At 49.0% G+C, this 20,046-nt stretch overlaps 1 protein-coding gene across 1 annotated transcript in view; it reads right to left on the reverse strand.

Annotated features, from left to right (window-relative positions):
- Positions 1-16,621, reverse strand: part of ERBB4 (erb-b2 receptor tyrosine kinase 4) — a 747,707-nt gene extending 731,086 nt beyond the window's left edge. Inside the window, exon 1 of the mRNA XM_054177007.1 lies at positions 16,395-16,621. Coding sequence (XP_054032982.1) covers positions 16,395-16,488 — 94 coding nt within the window. The 5' untranslated portion in view covers positions 16,489-16,621. The remainder of the gene's footprint in view (positions 1-16,394) is intronic.
- Between the last annotated feature and the right edge of the window lie 3,425 nt (positions 16,622-20,046).

Below are 20,046 nucleotides of genomic sequence, written 5' to 3' on the forward strand. Positions count from 1 at the left end.
ATTGTGTAAACCTTTATTACTTTCCTTTTCTTTCCCCCCTCCCACAAAAATATTTAAGCCTTGCAAACCTCTGCTTTTTGCTGATTAAGAGTTCACAATATCACAGTATCACCAAGGTTGGAAGAGACCTTGAGGATCATCGAGTCCAACCTGGCACCACAGACCTCAAGACTAGACCATGGCTCCAAGTGCCACCTCCAATCCCCTCTTGAACACCTCCAGGGACTACACTTTTCAGGCAGCAAGAGGAAGACATGGACAGTACTTCATGCAGTCTGGGCTCAGCAGCTTTCAGTAACACAGTTAACACCACAGCTTGCAGTAACATCACCTAAAGAACAGCCAAGGAAACCTCAATCTCTTGCCTGCTAGTGCAGGAGCCACCACAAGCCACAGTTGATTCTTTAATTCTTTTCTTTCACCATTTTGTGTGGGTTTGGGATTTTTTTTTTTCCCTTTTGGGTTTGTTGTTATGTTGGGTTTGTGGTGTGGGTTTTCTTTTAGGGGGCAGGGGGGCAGTGTTTTTGCAAGGCATGGCAAAGAGAGCTTAGTTATTTGCGCATGGATGCAAGGTGAATGAGGCTGGCAGTTCTCATCACAGTGCTATTCATTACAGGTTACTGACTTCACACAGCTTCCTTCCCCCTTCCAATGCATAAAACAAACCAAAAAAAACCCCAAAACACCAAAAGGCAAAGAGGGGTGAGAGTTCTTCAGCACTGTCTCACTTCTTTGAAAGGTTTTAGTTATTTATATAGTGATCCAACAAGAGAGATGCATCAGCTTGTTTTCAGAGCCTTCCTGATGAAAACTCACCCTGTTATTAGGAGGTTTAAGAATGCACATACACAATAGAAGTGAAGAGCATGTGTCAGGAAAAGAAACTGCAAGATTAATAAGATGCTGGTCGATGGTAGGCTGAACATGAGCCTGCAAGGTGCCCAGGCAGCCAGGAGGGCCAATGGCATCCTGGCCTGCATCAGGAACAGTGTGGCCAGCAGGAGCAGGGAGGTCATTCTGCCTCTGTACACTGCACTGGTTAGGCCACACCTTGAGTCCTGTGTCCAGTTCTGGGCTCCTCAGTTTAGGAAGGAGGTTGACTTGCTGGAAGGTGTCCAGAGAAGGGCAACAAAGTTGGTGAGGGGTTTGGAACACAGCCCTGTGAGGAGAGGCTGAGGGAGCTGGGGTTGCTTAGCCTGGAGGAGACTCAGGGGAGACCTCATTGCTCTCTACAACTCCCTGAAGGGAGGTTGCAGACAGGCAGAGGTTGGTCTCTTGCCCCAGGCAGCCAGCACCAGAACAAGAGGACACAGTCTCAAGCTGCACCAGGGGCGGTTTAGGCTGGAGGTTAGGAAGAAGTTCTACACATTGGAATGGGCTGCCTGGGCAGGTGGTGGAGTCACCATCATTGAAGGTGTTCAGGAGGAGACTTGATAAGGTGCTTGGTGCCATGGGTTAGTTGATGAGGTGGTGTTGGATGCTACGTTGGACACGATGATCTTGAAGGTCTCTTCCAACCTGGTTTATTCTATTCTATTTACACCGAAATCAGGGGGAAGGAGGGGAGTGCTGTAGGCTTGCTCCTGCATAAGCCAAATCTACAGTAAGGACAGAAAGAAGGTACTAAGAAATTAAGCTCCACATCCTCAGCTGGTGTAAATCAGCATTATCCTTTATACTCCCCTTGCTGCAGCAAGAGACCCATTCCCAAAAGCCCATCTGGTTTAAGAGTTGGTTCTGGTCTCTCATCAGCAGTTCCTCCCAATTTAATTCATAGTTTCAAATGAAAAGATTTTATAGATCTCTATTCTGTCTTGAGATGAGTTTGCCTAGAGCTCTGAGCAATAAATTGATGATAAATCAATTCTCCTGCGCTGTGCTTTGTAGTCTTCTTTTTTTCTCCCATACAATGCTGAGAGCTGTGTATAAAATACCACATCCCTTACTTGATTTTTAAAGGTAGGCTAATGCCTCTAAAAATGAAGAATACTCACAGCCTATTTTAGATCCCAAACAGTATACCACAACTGCCTTAATAAAAACACCTTTTAATTCACCTCCAATACTTGATTTCACGGCCAGATTAAGAGATAAGCAAGTCTGCTGGGTCTTCCTATACATCACTTATCACTGGACAGCACCCTTTAACCCTTTCAGCTGTGCTTTCTCACAGCAGTACCTGTAGCAGAGCATAGCAGTGGCTATGGAGCAAGGAGAGCTATGAGTTCTGCTGGTAATCTGATCAGTGCTATTGTTTGCACAGCACATTTTTAATCTTACCCTACCCTGAATTACTTAACAGATTTATACCTTTACTCAAAGGGCTGTCCATCACACGAGCTTGAACTGAGACCAGGGACCAGAAGTTCACCCCTTTGGAGAGCTTTCCAGTCTTCAAAACTGCATTTCCCAATCCTCAGGGGGCCAACAGCATAAAGGCAAGCTGATGGTCACCAGTGGCCACAAAAGCCTTACCAGCAACGTTTGCATACTCTGATAGGCCTGTAGGCACTAAGCCTCACAGCTACCACCAAGCAGCTGCTAGCTTCTGTGCCCAAATCCCCTACAAGAACCCCAATCCTCCCCACAGGCAGAGTCTGATGGATCTCTGCACGGAGGAATAAAGAAAATGCAATCACTTGCACAGGAATTTGGAGAGAGACTGCCTGGGCACCTCACAAAAACTCAAAGGGTTTTTAGTTTAGCAAAGTGAGCCATGACAGACTTCAACAAGCCTCATGTGCTCTGATACCACTCCCAGATGCCTCATTCAAACAATTTCAGGAGCAACTTGGATTTTTGGCTGCCTGCAGCTCAACTACAAACTGTGCATTTCCAATGCCATCTCCTTCACCCACTGTGGCTGCATATTACTCATCAAAGGTATGGAAGAGGAAGGTTTTTTCCAAGCTCTAGCTAACATGCACATAGGATGTGAAGGATGTTAACTTTTGTGTATGGTGACCTGCTCCTTCTCATAACCTCCCACAAGCACCAGCCAAAGCAAACTGCATACCACATGTCCAGAAATAAAATGAAAACACAGTGCTGGCCATTTTGGAATGTTGGGCTTGACTCTTTCTACCATTTTATGGCAGTCATGCTAATCATAGACTCAACAAGGTTGGAAAAGACCTCAGAGATCATCAAGCCCAACCTATCACCCCATGACTAACTAAACCACGGCTTCAAGTGCCATGAAGCATGGAAGGGAAAGGTGGCTTCTTAGTCTGAGCTCTCTTCTGGTTTGGTTGCTGAGGCTACCCAGCATGCTTGAACTCCTATTTGCTCTCCGTTCCACTGTGTCCCAAGCTGTGAAATTAATATGCACAGAAGACAAACATCTTGGGAATGAAAAGTGTCCTTAACACACTCCTGCTTATTCCTTCCCAGGCTCAGCACACCATCACTTTGGGAAGACACTCCAGCATAAAACCAAGGTGCCACTGTGCCCTTCAGTGACAGCATCCATCCCACATGCACAGTGGGTGACTCCTCGTGGGAAATCCCTTGTTGGGAGGGAGCACTGCAGCATTAGGAGAAGAGGAACCACGCAGGGCTGTCAACAACTCTCCTATACAGCAGCAGAAACACACCAAGAAGAGGGCAGCTGCATCCACACCTGGACAACACAGCCCTGGCAGGCACAGTGCACAGATCTGATGTGTAGGTAACGACTCCAGAAAGCTGGTTCTCAGGGCAAGTCAAGGGGTTTGGGCCCAAAGGGTCAGGTGTAAATGAGGAGGTACACAAGAGAAACTGCTTTTGTTTCTCACTCCATCTACAGAGGAGCGACAGGCACTTTGCACAGGAGCACTCCTTCTGCCACAGACAAGCCCAGGGGCACAGCTGCTGCTGAGGCTGCAAGGAAAAAATGCATCCAAAGTACTTTTTAAAACAAATTGGCATATTTCGTTTATAATTCCCACCTGCACTCACTCCACTGCCCCAGGTCAGGCCCAAATGCTTTGCTAGGCTGCAGCTTCTCCCGTTCAAAGGTTCAGAGCTCTGAGGTCCCCTTAAGATCTCTGTCAAATCTGCCTTCTCACATGTGGCAAACCGAGGCCTAAAATGATCAGGTGCTCTAGGGATTTGCAGTGGGAAGCGTGGTGCAGTCAGATGATGCTTTGGATGGGAACACAGCTCTGTGGGAACAATCTAGACAACAGTGTTCCCTTCGTCTCTGTCTGCAGAGAGCCGTAGCAAATGTCTCTCTCTGAAGACACAAGCTAGTACTCTCTCCTTGCAAGCAGTGCCAAATTCTGGCAATAAATCATCACCGCTGACATCTGGAGGTTAAAGCCTACATATGAGAGCCAGCCACACAATTCCTCTGTTTTCCTTGGAGATGACATTAACTCTCCCTCTTCTGATGCACTGAGCAGCCATGGCCACAGTGATCAGAAACCCTGGGTCCACGCCAGACAAAGGAAAAGCTTGCACTAACTGCAAAGTGGTGGTTGAGAGCGTTTCCACAGATCCCTCAGATGGGATTTTGCACTCTTCCATTGAAAACCAATGCTTTGGCAGCACATTAGACACAATTAAATACATATAACCCTGAAGTATGTGTAAATATATGCACAAATATACAAATCAAACTACTACTTTCTGCCATTGCAAAAGTGTTAATGACTGAACACCCAGAAGCACCTTTCTGTGCTGTGTCTGAAAGAGCAATTGCACCCAGAGCTTCACTGCTGAACCTGCTGCCTGATTGCTAAACCCCTCCAAGTAGATGCAAGTGGCTTTTAGTTTTCCATATTTTATTCATCTGCTGTCTATCCACACCAGTTTGGAAAAACCTCTCACATGCCTGCAGCAACTCCAATACTATGCTTAGTTTTGGGCCCCTCACTACAAGGACAGTTGCTGGAGCATGTCCAGAGAAGGGCAGCAAAGCTGGTGAAGAGTCTAGAGCACAAGTCTTATGAGGAGCAGCTGAGAGAACTGGGATTGTTTAGTCTGGAGAAGAGAAGGCTGCAGGGAGACCTCACTGCTCTCTACAACTACCTGAAAGGAGGTTAGAGTGAGGTGAGGGTCAGCCTCTTCTCCCTAGCATCAGGTGACAGGACAAGAGGGAATGCCCTGAAATTGTGCCTGGGAGGTTTAGATTTGCTATTAGGAAAAATTTCTTTAGGAAAAGAGTGGTCAGGCATTGGAACAGGCTGCCCAGGGAGGTGGTGCAGTCACCATGCCTGGATGTGTTCAAGAAAGGTGTGGACACAACACTTGAGGGCATGATGGTTAGACCAGGTCTTAGGGGTCTTTTCCAGCCCAAACGATGTTACGATTCCTTGAACTACTCTGCCACAACCTGTATTTCAGGAGCATTTCTCATCAGACAGCCATTCAAAGTCTACCAACACTTACTAGGTTTCAGAAGAAAAAAGACTTTTCTCTCCAGTCCCAGTGGCTCGCTGCAAAGGCAAAAGACACAAGGCTGGCAAGGGGAGGACACCAATAAAAGCGGAAGGCGCAAGACACCGTTGCCATCTCTAGAAAGCTGCGTTTTCTACCGTGAACATTCAAAGCCCATTTTGCAAAGTTGGTTAATTTTGCATGCAAATGGACAGTTGCACACCTAACTGACCATCTGTGCAAGCAATTACATGCACAACTGCCTGACTGCAGGATTGTGTGGGCCTAATTCTGAAATAGGGTCTTGCATTTTCTGTTGAACACAAGCTCTGTATTTAGTAAATAGATTGAGTAGTTTTGAAGCAGAAGTCATCCAGACCTACTGAGTCAAAACCAAATACTGACAAAACATGCCAAATTCTGTGGTTACCAGGAAAAGAAAAGGACAACACATAACCCTGGCATAAAGCAGCACCTGCCCAACAAACAGAGACACAAGTGTCTCTGCTGAAACTTCTAGTCCTATAAATCATGACTGACAGCAAAACAATAAATGCAGGCACATGTGTGTGCACAAACATGCCAGATATCTTCATCAGAAGCACTCACAAGTTTCTTACAGTACCTTTTTTTTCAGAGGAAGGCCTGAAGTAGTCTTCTGGGGCATTCCTGTTGCTTGGGTTGTACTCCAGGGAGGAAAACCAAAGTAAAAGTACATTGAAAGAAACCTGCTATTAGCCAGACAGCAGCTTATGATGTGACTTCACTAAACCAGCCCTGAAGATCAGGCAAAATTCAGGCTTTGAATTATGAGATGGCACAGATTTTTTGTACGTGAGCCAAGTGGTTCACGTCCCAGGCCTTCATCTGGGTGACCTCCAAGGAAAGGTCTCCTTGTAAATTTAATCATCCTCAAGTACTTTCAGGACTATTTTACTATGGAATAATCCTAAAGGCCATTAATTTTCTTGTGAATACGATCCACAAGTCTCTATTTTACATGGCAACCAAAAGCTCTTTAAGATTAACTGTCAGAGTCCTTGAGTTTGGGCCAAGTATCAATTTTCCATGTGGATGATGCATTAAATTTAAGGCACTTGTTACTACTGCAGGCAAAGCAATGTAGCTATTACCAAGCTATTTCTGCCTTACAAATCCATAAGTAATTGTATTGTTAGAAATCCAAACTTTGTGGGAAAGAAATGAAGTAGAGTGTTAAAAACAAAGATTATCACTGAGGTGGTAACAGCCAGTTCTCTCAGGATGCATGTCAGTGAAAAGAGCTGATGTCACTGTCGTTGAGCCACACAGACCTGGAGAAAAGCAACTGTAGTGCCCTCAAGCCTGTACTTCACCCATCACACCTACACTTAGGCCACAGAGAGGATTTGAGGTAGCACTTTCTCCACCCTTCCCTGATATTTTGTTACCTGCTGCTTATATTTAGTTCTATCACATCTCTGCACACCACAAAGGCCCTGTACTACGTGGCATCCAGGTACACTCTTCTCAATATTGTTAAGTCACACTTGTATGATCTGAGAAGTGAGGCTCCTCCAGCACCTCATCTGTTAACTCCCAAGGAAAGCCTTATTTTACTTGGGCTCTGAGCTTGTGCCAGCAAATAAACAGGGGGCTTACTCCAGTTATTCCTAGAAAGAAAAGAATGTTCCAGTTTACATGAGACAAGTTCTCAGGGAATTTAATCAATGACTGGTTTAAGAAACACAGATATGATGAGCTTTGGTGATCCCAGGCATGTTCTGCAAGAGTTAGCTGAGATCCCCAAAACCCTCCTCCTAACCTCCAGCCTAAACCTCCCCTGGTGCAGCTTGAGACGGTGTCCTCTTGTTCTGGTGCTGCTTGCCTGGGAGAAGAGACCAACCTCTGCCTGTCTACAACCTCCCTTAAGGTAGCTGCAGAGAGCAATAAGGTCTCCCCTGAGCCTCCTCTTCTCCAAGAAAGTGCTAATAATGGCTATTTAGGAAGCTGTTTTACTAAAGTCTTAAGCTGCACACCTAAACCCTTCAGCAGCTAGAATCATTCAGCACAAATCTGATTTCGTTTCCTTTCTGAGCAACGGGAGTGAGCTACACAAACTGTAGTGTTGCTACATTTAGCAACTCCAGAAAGACCCTCCAACCTAAGAGATGCTGCAGGCATCACATTTATCAATGCAGCAGCTGCTTGGTTATATCGTCACATGGAGAGGCTTCAGAGCGACGTGTCATGATTTCAGCATGTTGTGCAACACAAGGGCAATGTATCACAGTATCACCACGGTTGGAAGAGACCTCAAAGATCATCGAGTCCAACCTGTCACCACACACCTCATGACTAGACCATGGCACCAAGTGCCACATCCAATCCCCTCTTGAACACCTCCAGGGATGGGGACTCCACCACCTCCCTGGGCAGCACATTCCAATGGTGAATGACTCTCTCAGTGAAGAGCTTTCTTCTCATCTCCAGGCTAAACTTCCCCTGCTGCAGCTTAAGACTGTGTCCTCTTGTTCTGGCTGGTTGCCTGGGAGAAGAGACCAACCCCTTCCTGGCTACAACCACCTTTCAGGTAGATGTAGAGAGCAATGTAAACACTGTAAAACTTACCACCACTTTATAATTTTATGGTTTTCTTCTATTATCTTCCCAATACAAAGCACACCCCAGGGTGACACCTGGGCTGCATGGCTGTGCGAGCTAGCTGCAGCTTAAAATGTGGTTCACAAGTGGACCTAAACAAGGAGGAGACTCAGGGGTGACCTTATTGCTCTCCACAACTACCTGAAGGGGGGTTGTAGTGAGGCAGAGGTTGGTCTCTTCTCCCAGGCAACCAGTACCAGAACAAGAGGACACAGTCTCAGGCTGCGTCAGGGGAGGTTTAGGCTGGAGGTTAGGAGGAAGTTTTACACAGAGAGAGTGACTGCCCACTGGAATGGGCTGCCCGAGGAGGTGGTGGGGTCGCCATCACCAGGGGTGTTTAGGGCGAGGCTTGACAGGACACTTGGTTGCAGGGTTTAGTTGATTAGGTGGTGTTGGATGATAGGTTGGACATCATGATCTCGAAGGTCTCTTCCAACCTGGTTTATTCTATTCTATTCTATGTGCCGTTTTGAGACCAGCTCAAAAATGCAGAAGACAAACACAGAGGAATCTGGGGAGAAACCTGCAGCAACTGGAGGCACATCAGCGCTGACACAAAAGCCCTTCCCTGTCTCAGGGAACAGACCAAGAGAGAAAAGAGACAAAAGGCTTTAGATTTGTTTTGAAATTTTCCATCTTCTCTTAACAGGATTTTAATTCCCTTCTTCCCATGAACCCCACTGGCTCTGAAGGGAAGGACTCCCACCTAACACGGCTGAAGCCCCTGGCAGAATCAGGTCCCCGGGCATTTCGCCGTGACAAGCCACCGAGTCAGCTCACGGAGGGTGTGAAATAGCAGAGGGCAGACCTCAATTTGTGAAACCGGATCAGCTGCACACCATTCTGTTTGCGTATTGGTTTCTCCCGCTCACCATGTGCCAATTCAGGCGGCAGCGACCGCCGCGGTACACACAGATAGAGCAATAAAGGCAGCCTGCAAATAAACCAGGCAGATGCATTATTGTGCCTCCTTCCTATACAATTCCCTGGCTTCTTCCGCACGCTCCGATCTGTACGTCCTCTGAGCATTATTAATAGCTGCTAAAGAATGTTATCTGCCTACCAATCACTTCAGCTTCCTACTTGATGGCAGGTTCATTTTTAGAGCATCAAATATATCAAGAGGGACAATGGTTGCTAAATTTGAAGTCAACAACTGGAGAACGTCAGCTACTTCGCCGGTATTTTTGTGCGCTACAGAAATATCTCTCGAAATAAATGAGCCCCTTTTTTTTGGCGCCCTCTCAAAGAAATAATAAAATAATACTGTATTCCAAATACTGCCACACATCCTCAGCAATTTAAATTTAGATGGATACATTTTTATTGCCAAAGGTAATGAGCAAAAATATCCCCCGCTCGACTTTGCGTAGCCAATCGGAGGGGGCAAGGGGGGGGAGGAAGAAAAATGAATCTTAAAATCACACCACATAGAGACACCCTTGGAACAGGGGTTAAAGGAAGACAACATTGAGGGACAAATGCTTATCCTTGCAGCTGGCTGTGAGGCTAACCTTAGAAGATCACTAAAATATTCCATTAGCATACCAAGCATGGTACATAAAGCTTTATGCTTAAATTGTTCAGTATTTCAACTTAATTTCAATTAGCAGAAATTGAACATTAGGATGTGCATCAAGTTACGTGCGATGAGTTTTCTTCCTATCCAGGCACCAAAATGCCTCCACCAGTGCTAGCTCCCACAGGACCTACACCTACAGGAGAACGGGCCTTAGCACCTCCTGGGGTTCAAGTGAGCCAAACACCATTGCAAATCTCTTTGCAGCGTGTTCAGTTCTGCACAGTGAGGTGTTTAAGTGGATGCTTAAATGTAATACAAGCGAGCAGGGCAGCAGTATCTGCTCAGGTACCTCACCAGCACACGCTGTCCCACAGTAGATGCTGCCCTGGGAAAGCAGGAGATGCAGGGACAGAAGCACCATTTGGAGAGACTTGGAGGAGCAGCAGGAGCCAAGCCATGGGAGAGTTGGTAGGACAGGGACAGCTTTCAGATCTTTACCCCTGATGGATGTAAGAGCAGTGTTGCTCTCTTGCAGTGATGCTACAGCCAACAGTGATGCTTTGCCATTTCACAGAGCTCTGGGCTTTTCCAATTTATTCATAACACAACTTTATTCAAAAGGGGGTTATTTTCTTAAGAGTGTACAAGCTTTATTCCTTCAACCTCCCTCTGGCTCAACCCCTTTCCTTCATGAAACAAAATACCACAAAACTCAGGGTAAGGGTGAAAGAAAGAGAGAGGTCAGGTTATCACAACTCCTTTAACAGACATTTGTTATGCAGTTTAGTTGAGCAGCTGCAGGCAGAGGGTCAGATAATGTTCATCAGTGCCACAGTAAACTCCCCACATGAATTTAAAACCTGTCAGCATCACGTCCCACAGCTCAGCATCCTGCTACGCTCATGGTGCTGGAGGCTGCCTGACATGGGGAAGCTCAGCTCCTGGCTCCTCTGCAAGCAAAGGACTGAGCTCTACCGTGGGGTCTGCGGCATCTGATGGTTTGCTGCACACTCCAAAACACAGAGACACTGAGGTTTATGGTGGGTAGGCACCACCTCACACACCGGCAGTGGAGTGGGTCAATGCTGCATCAGTATCACCCTGGCATGGCTATGAACCAGCTGTGACCGCTGGGGAGGAAAGGTTCGCTCCTCCCCCAGCATCAGTTATGAGCCAGTTCCCGAGACCAGTGCCCACCTATACATCTTTCTGGAAGACTTCCTAAGCTTTGTATTTCTGCAAGCTCAACAGCAGCTTGTGATGAGATACAGGAGCCATGTCACTTACTGTGATATTGCAAGACTGATTTATCAGGAAAAGATTAAGAAAGATCACGTTATAAACACCTGTTCAGTCACTGTACACCTTACCTGCACAGACAGCAGGAGAAAGAAGAACCAAATGCAGAATGAGATCTTAGAAATCTCTGAAAAGGATTTTACCATTATGACTGATCTTTTTTATAGCTCTGAAAAGAACTGCACCCACTGGAAGTTTGGGGCTTACTTTCTCTTCCCCCCCTCATTTTCCCCCCACTTCTCCTTTGTCAGAAGCTAGATTGTAAGGATTTCAGGCACAGAAACAAGTAGTTACCACTGGGAAACAAAAATACTCCTTGACATTCTCACAGTATGAATTGCTATTCCTCATATATATTTATATTCTTGGTATTGTTACAGTGTTCCAAGTTTACAGCAAGCCCAGGATGTGCTCCTGTAGTTCCAACTGTAGACTTTGCTATCTAAACACCTGCCAGCATCAGACCCTCAGCTACCACCGATGCACAAGCTAATATCCATCTGTCTTGGACTTTGCATCCCCTTTATGCAGAGTGGGAAGAAGGGCAAGTTTCCCTGGCAGGCTGAGAATTAAAACCTAAAAAAGTAAAAAGGCAGCAATAGATCTGGATATATATAGCAGCAGCTGTTCAAAGACTTCAGGAGGCTTGGCGTGTGCCCATATGCCCGGCAGAGGTAGTGGACAGTGCAGAAATCAAACCATTTACCACGTGGACACACAGCTTGTCACAAGGAAGCCGGCCCTGAGCACAGCTCAAACTGTTCGTCCAAAGCAGTCTGTCACTAAGCAAACATTAACTGAAGTTGCTGAAATGATGAATCTTTCTGGCAGGCTTCAGGACTCCCATGGGATAATTCAGTTTTGGCTACGTGGGCATACATAAAATCCACCAGCAGCCTGTGTTTGTTTGCAAAAGGAAAACCTTTAAGTCACTGAAAACAAGAGCCTGTCGTACACCCTGAGGACTTGCCAGCCCACGTGTGACACATGAGAAGCAGCCCAGCCACAGGCACCTCCTCCCGCTTGTATATCCCAGGAACAAGCCTCCGCTCCTTTCCTGGCTGAACTGCCTCAGCGCACTGAGAGCAGCAGAGTCCACGGGGGCAAACCTGTCTCAGCTGTTTCTTACAGAGCTGTCTTTGCTTACCAGTAGCCTTAAGAACAGAAATGTCTGGCTGCACTGTGTTAAACCCTTATCTGCACAGGCAGGACACAAAGCAAGTTCAGAAGCCTCCGGGGAATCGTCATATTGCCCCATACAAAGCACCACGTACTAGCTCATCCTTACCGTCCTAAAGAAATCAGAGGAGGGTTCCTCATGATGCCAAAGCACTTGGCATTTGAGAAAAGGATCAGAATTAACATTTCCAATAAAAGAAAGGCAGACAGACAGACAGAAAGATAAACCTATGGGTTACACAGTCCTTCTGAGGAAGCATTTGCATTTCAAAAGGACCACCTGACACAAGGTAATGGTGCTGAGTGACAAGGGTATCTTATTCTTCCTTTCCTAACTTGCCACAACAGTTACAACACTATTAAGAGCATGCACTTAATTTCTAGTTTGAACTTGTTCACCTTCAATACCCAATCATCCGTCTGGTTCTGACTTCCAGTTAGCTTAACAAGTTATCACAGTATAAGTATCACAGTATAAGTTCTTTAGAATATAAACCTAGAAATTGGCTCACGACTTTAAGCACCTCTCAGTATGATCAAACCGCCCTGAAATCCTCATTGAAGCCACCCGAACCCCTTCTGTTACTCATCTGAAGCACTTCATAGTCTTCCAGTTACTATCCCAGCACATCATTACACCTCCCCTAGCTCGCAAGCATTGAAGGTGGGAACAGGACTCATGGGCCAGCAGATTCCCTGCAACCCCTTTCCCTCTGGGCACTCAAAATGATGCTCCCCGGCCCGGGAGAGAGGTGCTGAACAGCGGGACCAGAGACTGTGAAATCCCAGCTCCAGCTCCGGGCAGCCTGGGAGCTCCTGGGGACTGCTGCCACCTAGAGATGTTCATGCAGCAAGGCTGCAGGCACGCCACCCCATCCCACCCGCCAGCAAAGGCTCACAACCCACCCCAGCTCTGGAAGCCGCTAGCTTATACATCCTTTTTCATAAAACCTTTTAATGTGAGTGTTCTTGATGACAGATACAGTGTGAGTAAACCCGCTGTTGTTTGCTTAAATTCACTTAAAAACAAACCACAAAAAACCCCAAACAAACAAACCAAAAAACCAAACAGAATCCCACACACTTTACCATTCCCTGAAAACTAGAAGAAAACATTTAGTCAAATTAAGCGCTGTGGCGAATTCCCTGCTAGAAAACCAAGGGCAGAAACCAGACACAGAACAAGTCAGCATTACAAATTAAGGTCGGGAGAGCAAAGCAGCACTCAGCTCACTGCACCTGCAGGGTCCTGAGCCCCTCACTGCCATGTTTCACAGGGGAACTATTGTGGCTTTCCCTGCTACCCATCCCACCTCTCTACTGTGCAGGTTCAGAAGAGGGACTTCTCCCTCTGTAAGCTGCTAATGCCAAGTGTGTTTACTCATGAGCATGCATTTCAGATCCTTATTACTATTGTTTTCATGTTCATTACAATTGCAGCTCTTAGCGCCAGAATCCATATACACACACATCAGTTACCCTAACTTTCAAACAAGGAAGCTACAGCTAAGTCACCTGGGTGTTTTACCATGCCAGTACTGGCAGGGTGGGTGCACATGGCAGGGTGCACAGTGCAATCCAGTGCAGAAGCTGCCCCCAGCTCCCTAAGAACGCCCAGAACTGCCGGGCCAAATCCAGTCTCCTCTGCCCTGCAGCAGAGCGGCCTCACAGTGCCCTCAGGGGACACACGGGGACAGTGTTAGCTTGCCCTGGCTACCATGCAGAGACCTCCCCCCAGTTCCCTACACCACAGACCTAAAGCCAGGCATGCATCAGCGAGAGCAGCACTTCCAGGAGGGATGCAGGATCCATCCCAGCACCAATTCCCCTTTAGTAAAAGGGCAAGACAGGACATCCCCTCTGCAGGGACCGAGTCATCTGATGGTATCTACAGGCTGAAACTCCTAGTCAATATTTATCATGCCTTTCCACAGGCACTAGGAGCTCAGCCTAATTTTAACCATCAAACAGACATCGTGGCGGAAAAAACGGGAGAGATGCCAAGGAGACTGCTGCAAAGGAGGGGAGCTGCATCTCTCCAACGGCATGTGGCATGTCCCATCTGACATGGCCCAGAGAAGAGCAGTGGCATGGAATTAAAGCCTGCCCATAGTCAGCCTGTACTTGCTCCTCTCTGAAAAACAAACAAACCAAACCAAACCAAGCTGCAAAAAATATTTGAAGTACAATTAATTTGCTCAGAGCAGCTGAATATTTCAAACAGTGCTAAGTTAATGTGGCTGTAATCATTTAACAAGTCAACAGCCCTGTTATCACTTATCAGAAAAAGGAGTTCATTTATCAGCTATTCCCAAGCAGAACAAAGACTCACCAGCTTCCAGGTAACAGCCCAAGCTGTTTGGCTCACATGTTTGCAGTACACAGCTCAGCCAGGGTCATTATATGCCCAAGAATGGAGACAAATACAATTAAAAAACCACCAAATGCATTCATGTATTTGCATCTTAACACAGGATCAAAAGTTTGGCCAGCAGCTCACTTGCAGGAGTGAAGCCATCATCACCTCCTTTGATGCTCTGAAAATTCAGCTAACAGCCAGAACCCCAAAATCCAGGAAAGCTCAGAGTCAGAGGGGTCCTAAATAAATACCTGCACACCAAGGCTCACCTGTAGTCTGCCTTGCTCTTTCAGCAAGTGCCAAGCAGTAAGAGACAATCATTAGTAGAGGCCACTGCCCGCAGTAGCACCTAAACCCGTCCAAACAAAGTACCACTCCAATCCCGTTATTTTAATTCAACAGAATTCAACAGTGCAGGGCATAGAGACTGTTCTGCAAGCACCGATCCAGGAGGCTTCCCGGGGGGTGTCAGGCGACCGATCCTGGACCAATACTTTTTATTTTCACGGAGGTATAAATCCAGCAAGGCAGCATCTTTGGGATCGTCCACCTCAGCAGCCATGTCCTAGCGGTGGAGAAGGTGGGCTGGAGAACACGGGAGCAGCCCTGTTGGGACGGCTGCTGTCCAAAATCAGGGCAGGCTACGGGGAAAGTCTGAGACCGAAAAGTACCAAGCCTGGAGAAGAGACAGGCTGCTTGTAAACAGGGAGGGAGGCAAAAAGGTACAGCAAACCAGAGCCTGGGAAACAACGAATGCAATGCTCTTTCAGCTGGGGTTTACGGATTTCAACTGCGGGGGGGGGGAAACCACCACCACCAAAAACAACACAAACCCCAACAACCCAAAAACTAAAGGGAAAGCAGCAGCAGCCGCCCAGCATTTCACCCCTGCTGATTCCAAGGATTAGGACACAATCACACGGAGGGAAAGTAAAATGTGCACTAAGATCAAAACTGCCTGCGAAGCGTAACCAGGCAAGCGAAGCCGGGACACTCTTCTTTCACTTCTCATCAAATATATCATCGTCTCCGTTACATAAAGCCCCAAAATATAAACTGAATTGCAAGAATGAGGAGCTGTTGCACCAATACCGCCCAAACATCATAAATTTTGCATCACCGGAGGGGGGGGGAGGAGGGGAGTGGGGAAAAAAAGAGTTACAAAGATTGACAAGACTGCCTTTTAATGTTTTATTCACAGCCCAGGCTCCCGAGAAGCACGATGCGGCGGGAGGCGATCCCAGTGCCCGCCCCGGGAGACCACACAAACGCGCCTCGGCACAACGGCGGCGGAGAGCCACTCCGACCGACTGCTCCGCCGCAAACCGAAAAGCAAATGAAGCCAACGTCGCAACTTTCCCTCCAAAAAGTTAAAAAAATCAGGCAGAGCACTTTTCCTGCCTTTAACTTCCGAGCCGACCGCTCGCTCTCCCGCGGGCGCAAATCCACTCGGAGCCGTGTTTGTGTGGCAGCGCTCGGACAACACCTCACAGCTACAACCTGTACGCGTAAGGGGAAAAGCTTCCTCCTCTGGCCGGCCAAGTTCGGGAGCGCAGCTCCGCTGGGGCTGCAGCGGCACGTGCGCGGCTGCCGCCGGCCGACACGCCGCGCCCTGCCGGGGGTCTGGCAGAGGACGGACTGTGGCGGAGGCCGGGCAGCCCCTACGCGAGCAGGGACACCCGAGCGCTGCTACCGGCGAAGGGCGGCTGCTTTAGGGAGGGTGGACGAGACTTCGAGGTAGGCCCCCAGCCCGCAAAGCGCTATCGTTTAGAGCAATTATATCAAGTACGAAGGTGTCGCCGCGCCGCTGCCAGGAAGCGGTGGGCTGCGCGGAAGATCCGCGGCGCGGCGGATCCCTCAAGGGCTTGTCGCCCTCTGGCCGCCGCCTCTCCGCGGGACCCGAACAAACTCCCGCACCCCTCGCAGGGACCGGGAACCCGCTGCCCCACCGGCGCTGGAGCAGTTAGCGGAAGAGCGACGCTCAACCATCCGCTCCTCCCCTCACCGCGGAACCGGGCCGCTCTCACGCACCTGCTTGCGCCGCCGCGGCGGCCCGAGGGGCCCCGGCCGCCACCACCACCACCCAGCAGCTCCACCACAGCAGCCCCCCGGCCGCCGCCGGCATCTCGCCGCCGCTGCCCTCAGCGCCGCCGCCTCGACACCACCGCCGCCGCCGCCATCCTCCGCGCAGCCTCCGCGCTGCCGCCGCCGGCTCCCAAAAGTTGCCGCCGCCGAGCCGCCGCCCCCTGCGCCGCCCCTCCGCGGGCGCACCGCGGCGCCGACGGGGCGGCCGACGCTGCTGGCAGCGGGGCGCTGCGCCGCCAGCACGCGCGGAGCGGAGCGGCGCGGAACGGAGGGAGCCGGAGCCGGAGCCGGAGCGAGAGGAGGAGGAGGGAGGAGCAGCGGCGGGACCGAGCGAGGGGGCGGGCGGGGGCCGGCGCCGCGCTGGACCGCCCTACGCCACCCCCTGCACACACACAGCCACGCGCCAAACCGCGTACCAGCACCCTCCGCACCTGCGGAGCGGCAGGGCTTAGCGTAGGAAGTTTTTTCGCCTCCCGCCGTCCCGCGGCATCAGGCGCACAAGCACGGCGACACGGAGGGACACGGGGACACCCTCCCAGGTAGGCCACGGCAGGGAAGCCTCCCCAAGAAGACGAAGGCAAAGGCAGAATGAAACTGAGAGAAGTCCGAAGTGGGCCGGGTCAGTACTGGCCGCGGCTGGAGAGTGGGAAACGTCAGCATGAAGCTTGCTCGGGCCCCTCGCCTGCGGCTGCGTCTGACATCCGAGACAGGTGGGAACGTGGCACATGGGTGCTGCCCCCCTCAACCTGGGTGCTCGCAGCTTCCCCACGGCAGGTGTGAAGGCCAAAGTGCCCACACTGCGCTCTAATGCCAGGGTGCCATATGTGTGTTGGGGGCTGCAGGCACCCAGCACTCCGGTGGGATGACTGGCAAGCTTTGGGGCGAAAGAGGTGGAAAGGAGGGTAGTGGGGCAGGGTGATGGAACCTGGAGCCCACGCTTCAGTGTGGTGGGTGGACTTTACATTGAAGCAGCTGGTGTGCAGCTACATCTTCCAGCCCATCTGCAAAGCTATGGTGCGCAGAGGTGTGGCAACATTTTCCACCAATGCATTGAGTATCTGCCATCCAGACGGCCCCTGCCGCCTCCTAGATGCACACGGGGGGGGAAAGCTGCAGTGCAGGGATCCTACAAGCACCATCCAACTGCCACAGCATCCCCCTTCACTATTGCCCACCCCAACACAGGCGTGAAATGCCAACACAGACATCCTCTCAGATCCAGCAGGCTTCAAGGCGTGTAATGGCAAGACAGTGACCAAAAATCTCGACATCTGATCACAAGTTTGAGACAGCATCCACCATTATCACTCCTGACAAGTTGATTGGCATCCTCTGAGCCTCAGTCACAGCTTAACTGTACTCCACAAGCATTTGAGAGAAGAAAGGAGAGGCGTCTTTAGTTCTTTGTGTTACTGCCCTGAAATGCTTAAGTTTTTGCTGTCTCCAGTCTCTGAGCCAGCTCTTGTGGAGCTCCTCACCACTTTGTCTGGTATATGCAACACTTCTTGGAGCACCCCTCTTGTTGCCAGCTGCCCCAGTGGCTTTCCTCAACATCCCCAAGCAGATTCAATGGAGGAATGCAGCAGCAAGCCTCTTACCTCCCGCTGGTTCCAACAGAGCAGTTTTCCCATAGGAATTAACCAAGCCTCACAGGACCAACCGCAGTCCCTCTCACTAAACTGCCTCTTCTCTAGCAAAGCCAAAGGCTCACTCATCTTTAAAAATAAATAAATCCCCATGTGCAGATGGTATTTCTCCAAAGAGAAGTTTTAGCAGGAAAGAATTAGCTGGGCTCTGCAGCAAGGAGGCTGTAATGAAGGAAGTTTTATTGCTGCATCTCACTGCCCTGTGACAGCTCAGCGTCCACCAGCAGTGGCAAAGTGGCAGTTCTGCCAGCCAGCACCATGGCAGGAGAAGGTAAAGGCAGTGGAGAAGCAGGGCCCAGACATGCAGGGTCTTCAGCATCTTCATTAGTGATGAAGTCTTCAGAATGTCTTCAGAATGTCACTTAGATGAGCCCAGCTGGGCAAGGCCAGGAGCCAGCCCAGACCCTTGCTGATGGGATTGACAGCAGTGCTAATTGTCCCTCCTTCCTACCCCCAGGAAAAATAGCCTAATTCCTTTCTGTCACAGAAACGGATCCAACAGGAGGCTGCAGGACAAAACTTGCTCAATTATTGAACTAGAAAAGTTTTGCTCTATCTGCCTTTCAGTAAACAGTGACTAATTGCTCTGGCTGGAGCTGCCTTACCTGGAAGGTGCAGATGGAGCAACGATAGCAAAGCCTCCTTACCTAATATTGGCTGTACATTAATCACAAATGTTTGCTATGCAAATCTTGTCATACAAAGCAATCATGGCTGCTCCTGTACTGACCTCATGTTTATTTATTACAGGAGCTCTTCATTTGAACCTTGTCTGGTCTCTCTTCCCCTGTAAGCATATTAGCATGTGGCTTCCAAAGGCACCCAGCTGAGAAACTGTAGATTTATTTGCAGCATGGAGGGACAGGGTGCACCACATCAGCTGCAATGCAGAGCCCAGAGCCTCTACTTTTTATGCCCATGACCCTTCATGCAAAATATTCTCACCCCAAGGACTTTGCCGGGATGAAGGACGCTTTCTAGCAGCGCAGGGCCATGACACCAGGTTTGCTCTGATGCTGCAATATTAGCCGATGGTTAATGGAGACTGTCAGCCTGAGGAGTCCTGCAATAAAACTCCAGTTGGGCTTTTTAGGGCCCACTTAGTAAAGGTAGAATTTTATGCAGTCATTCATCCTTGGCTTTGCCACCTTTGCCTGCCTCTGGGTTGCTGAGTGGTAAAATGATTTAACTTTGTGACCAAGTAAGTTGAAGAGTGCTGCTGAAAGGGGCAGCATTTGGGTAGCTGGAGCACTGGGTGTCTTTAAGCAGCAAATATTCTCTTGCCACAGGAGCTTTTTCTCCATGTGATTTAATGTTGAACAACAGTGGCATCCAGTGTGCAGAGGGTTTTCTCCTGGACAGCTCATGGCCGCTTTCTCCCTCAGTTTTGCTCTATGATCTCTCTAGATTAGCATTAAATAGCATTTCTAAATTTATCTGCACTTAGGATTCTTGTTTCTCTCTATTTCTTCTGTTTGGCTGCATAGCAGGCAGAACCATGGCTGCATAGCAGGCAGAGCCATGGGTTAACTTTTGAAGCAATACAGTTTTCTTTTATATGTGGTAGGTTGCACTCCACTATATAGTACAGAGATAGGCAGGATGTCAAAATCAGCCATCCTTCTGAGCTGATCAGGCAAAGCCACTACAGGCAAGGGCAGTGGGAAGGCTTTCCATGGGTTCCTGCCTTGAACCTGACTCTCCTCTGACCTTTCATGGTTCCCTCCACATCTGCAATTGCTATTGGTGCTCTTTAATCAGGAGAAAACCATGGAAAAGCCCCTTGAGCCTGCGGTAAATAAAATCCTGCTGTTATATCCCCCAACACTCATGCTCCCATCCACATCATCCCTTCGCCTCTTGCTGCTCTTCTGCTCTCACCACTGCTTTCAGATCTTCCCAATGTAGTGACCTTTTCTGATGTAATTAACACAGCATTTCCCATTGCTTCC

The sequence above is a fragment of the Dryobates pubescens genome, chromosome 37 (assembly GCF_014839835.1).
Source record: "Dryobates pubescens isolate bDryPub1 chromosome 37, bDryPub1.pri, whole genome shotgun sequence".
NCBI lineage: Eukaryota > Metazoa > Chordata > Aves > Piciformes > Picidae > Dryobates > Dryobates pubescens.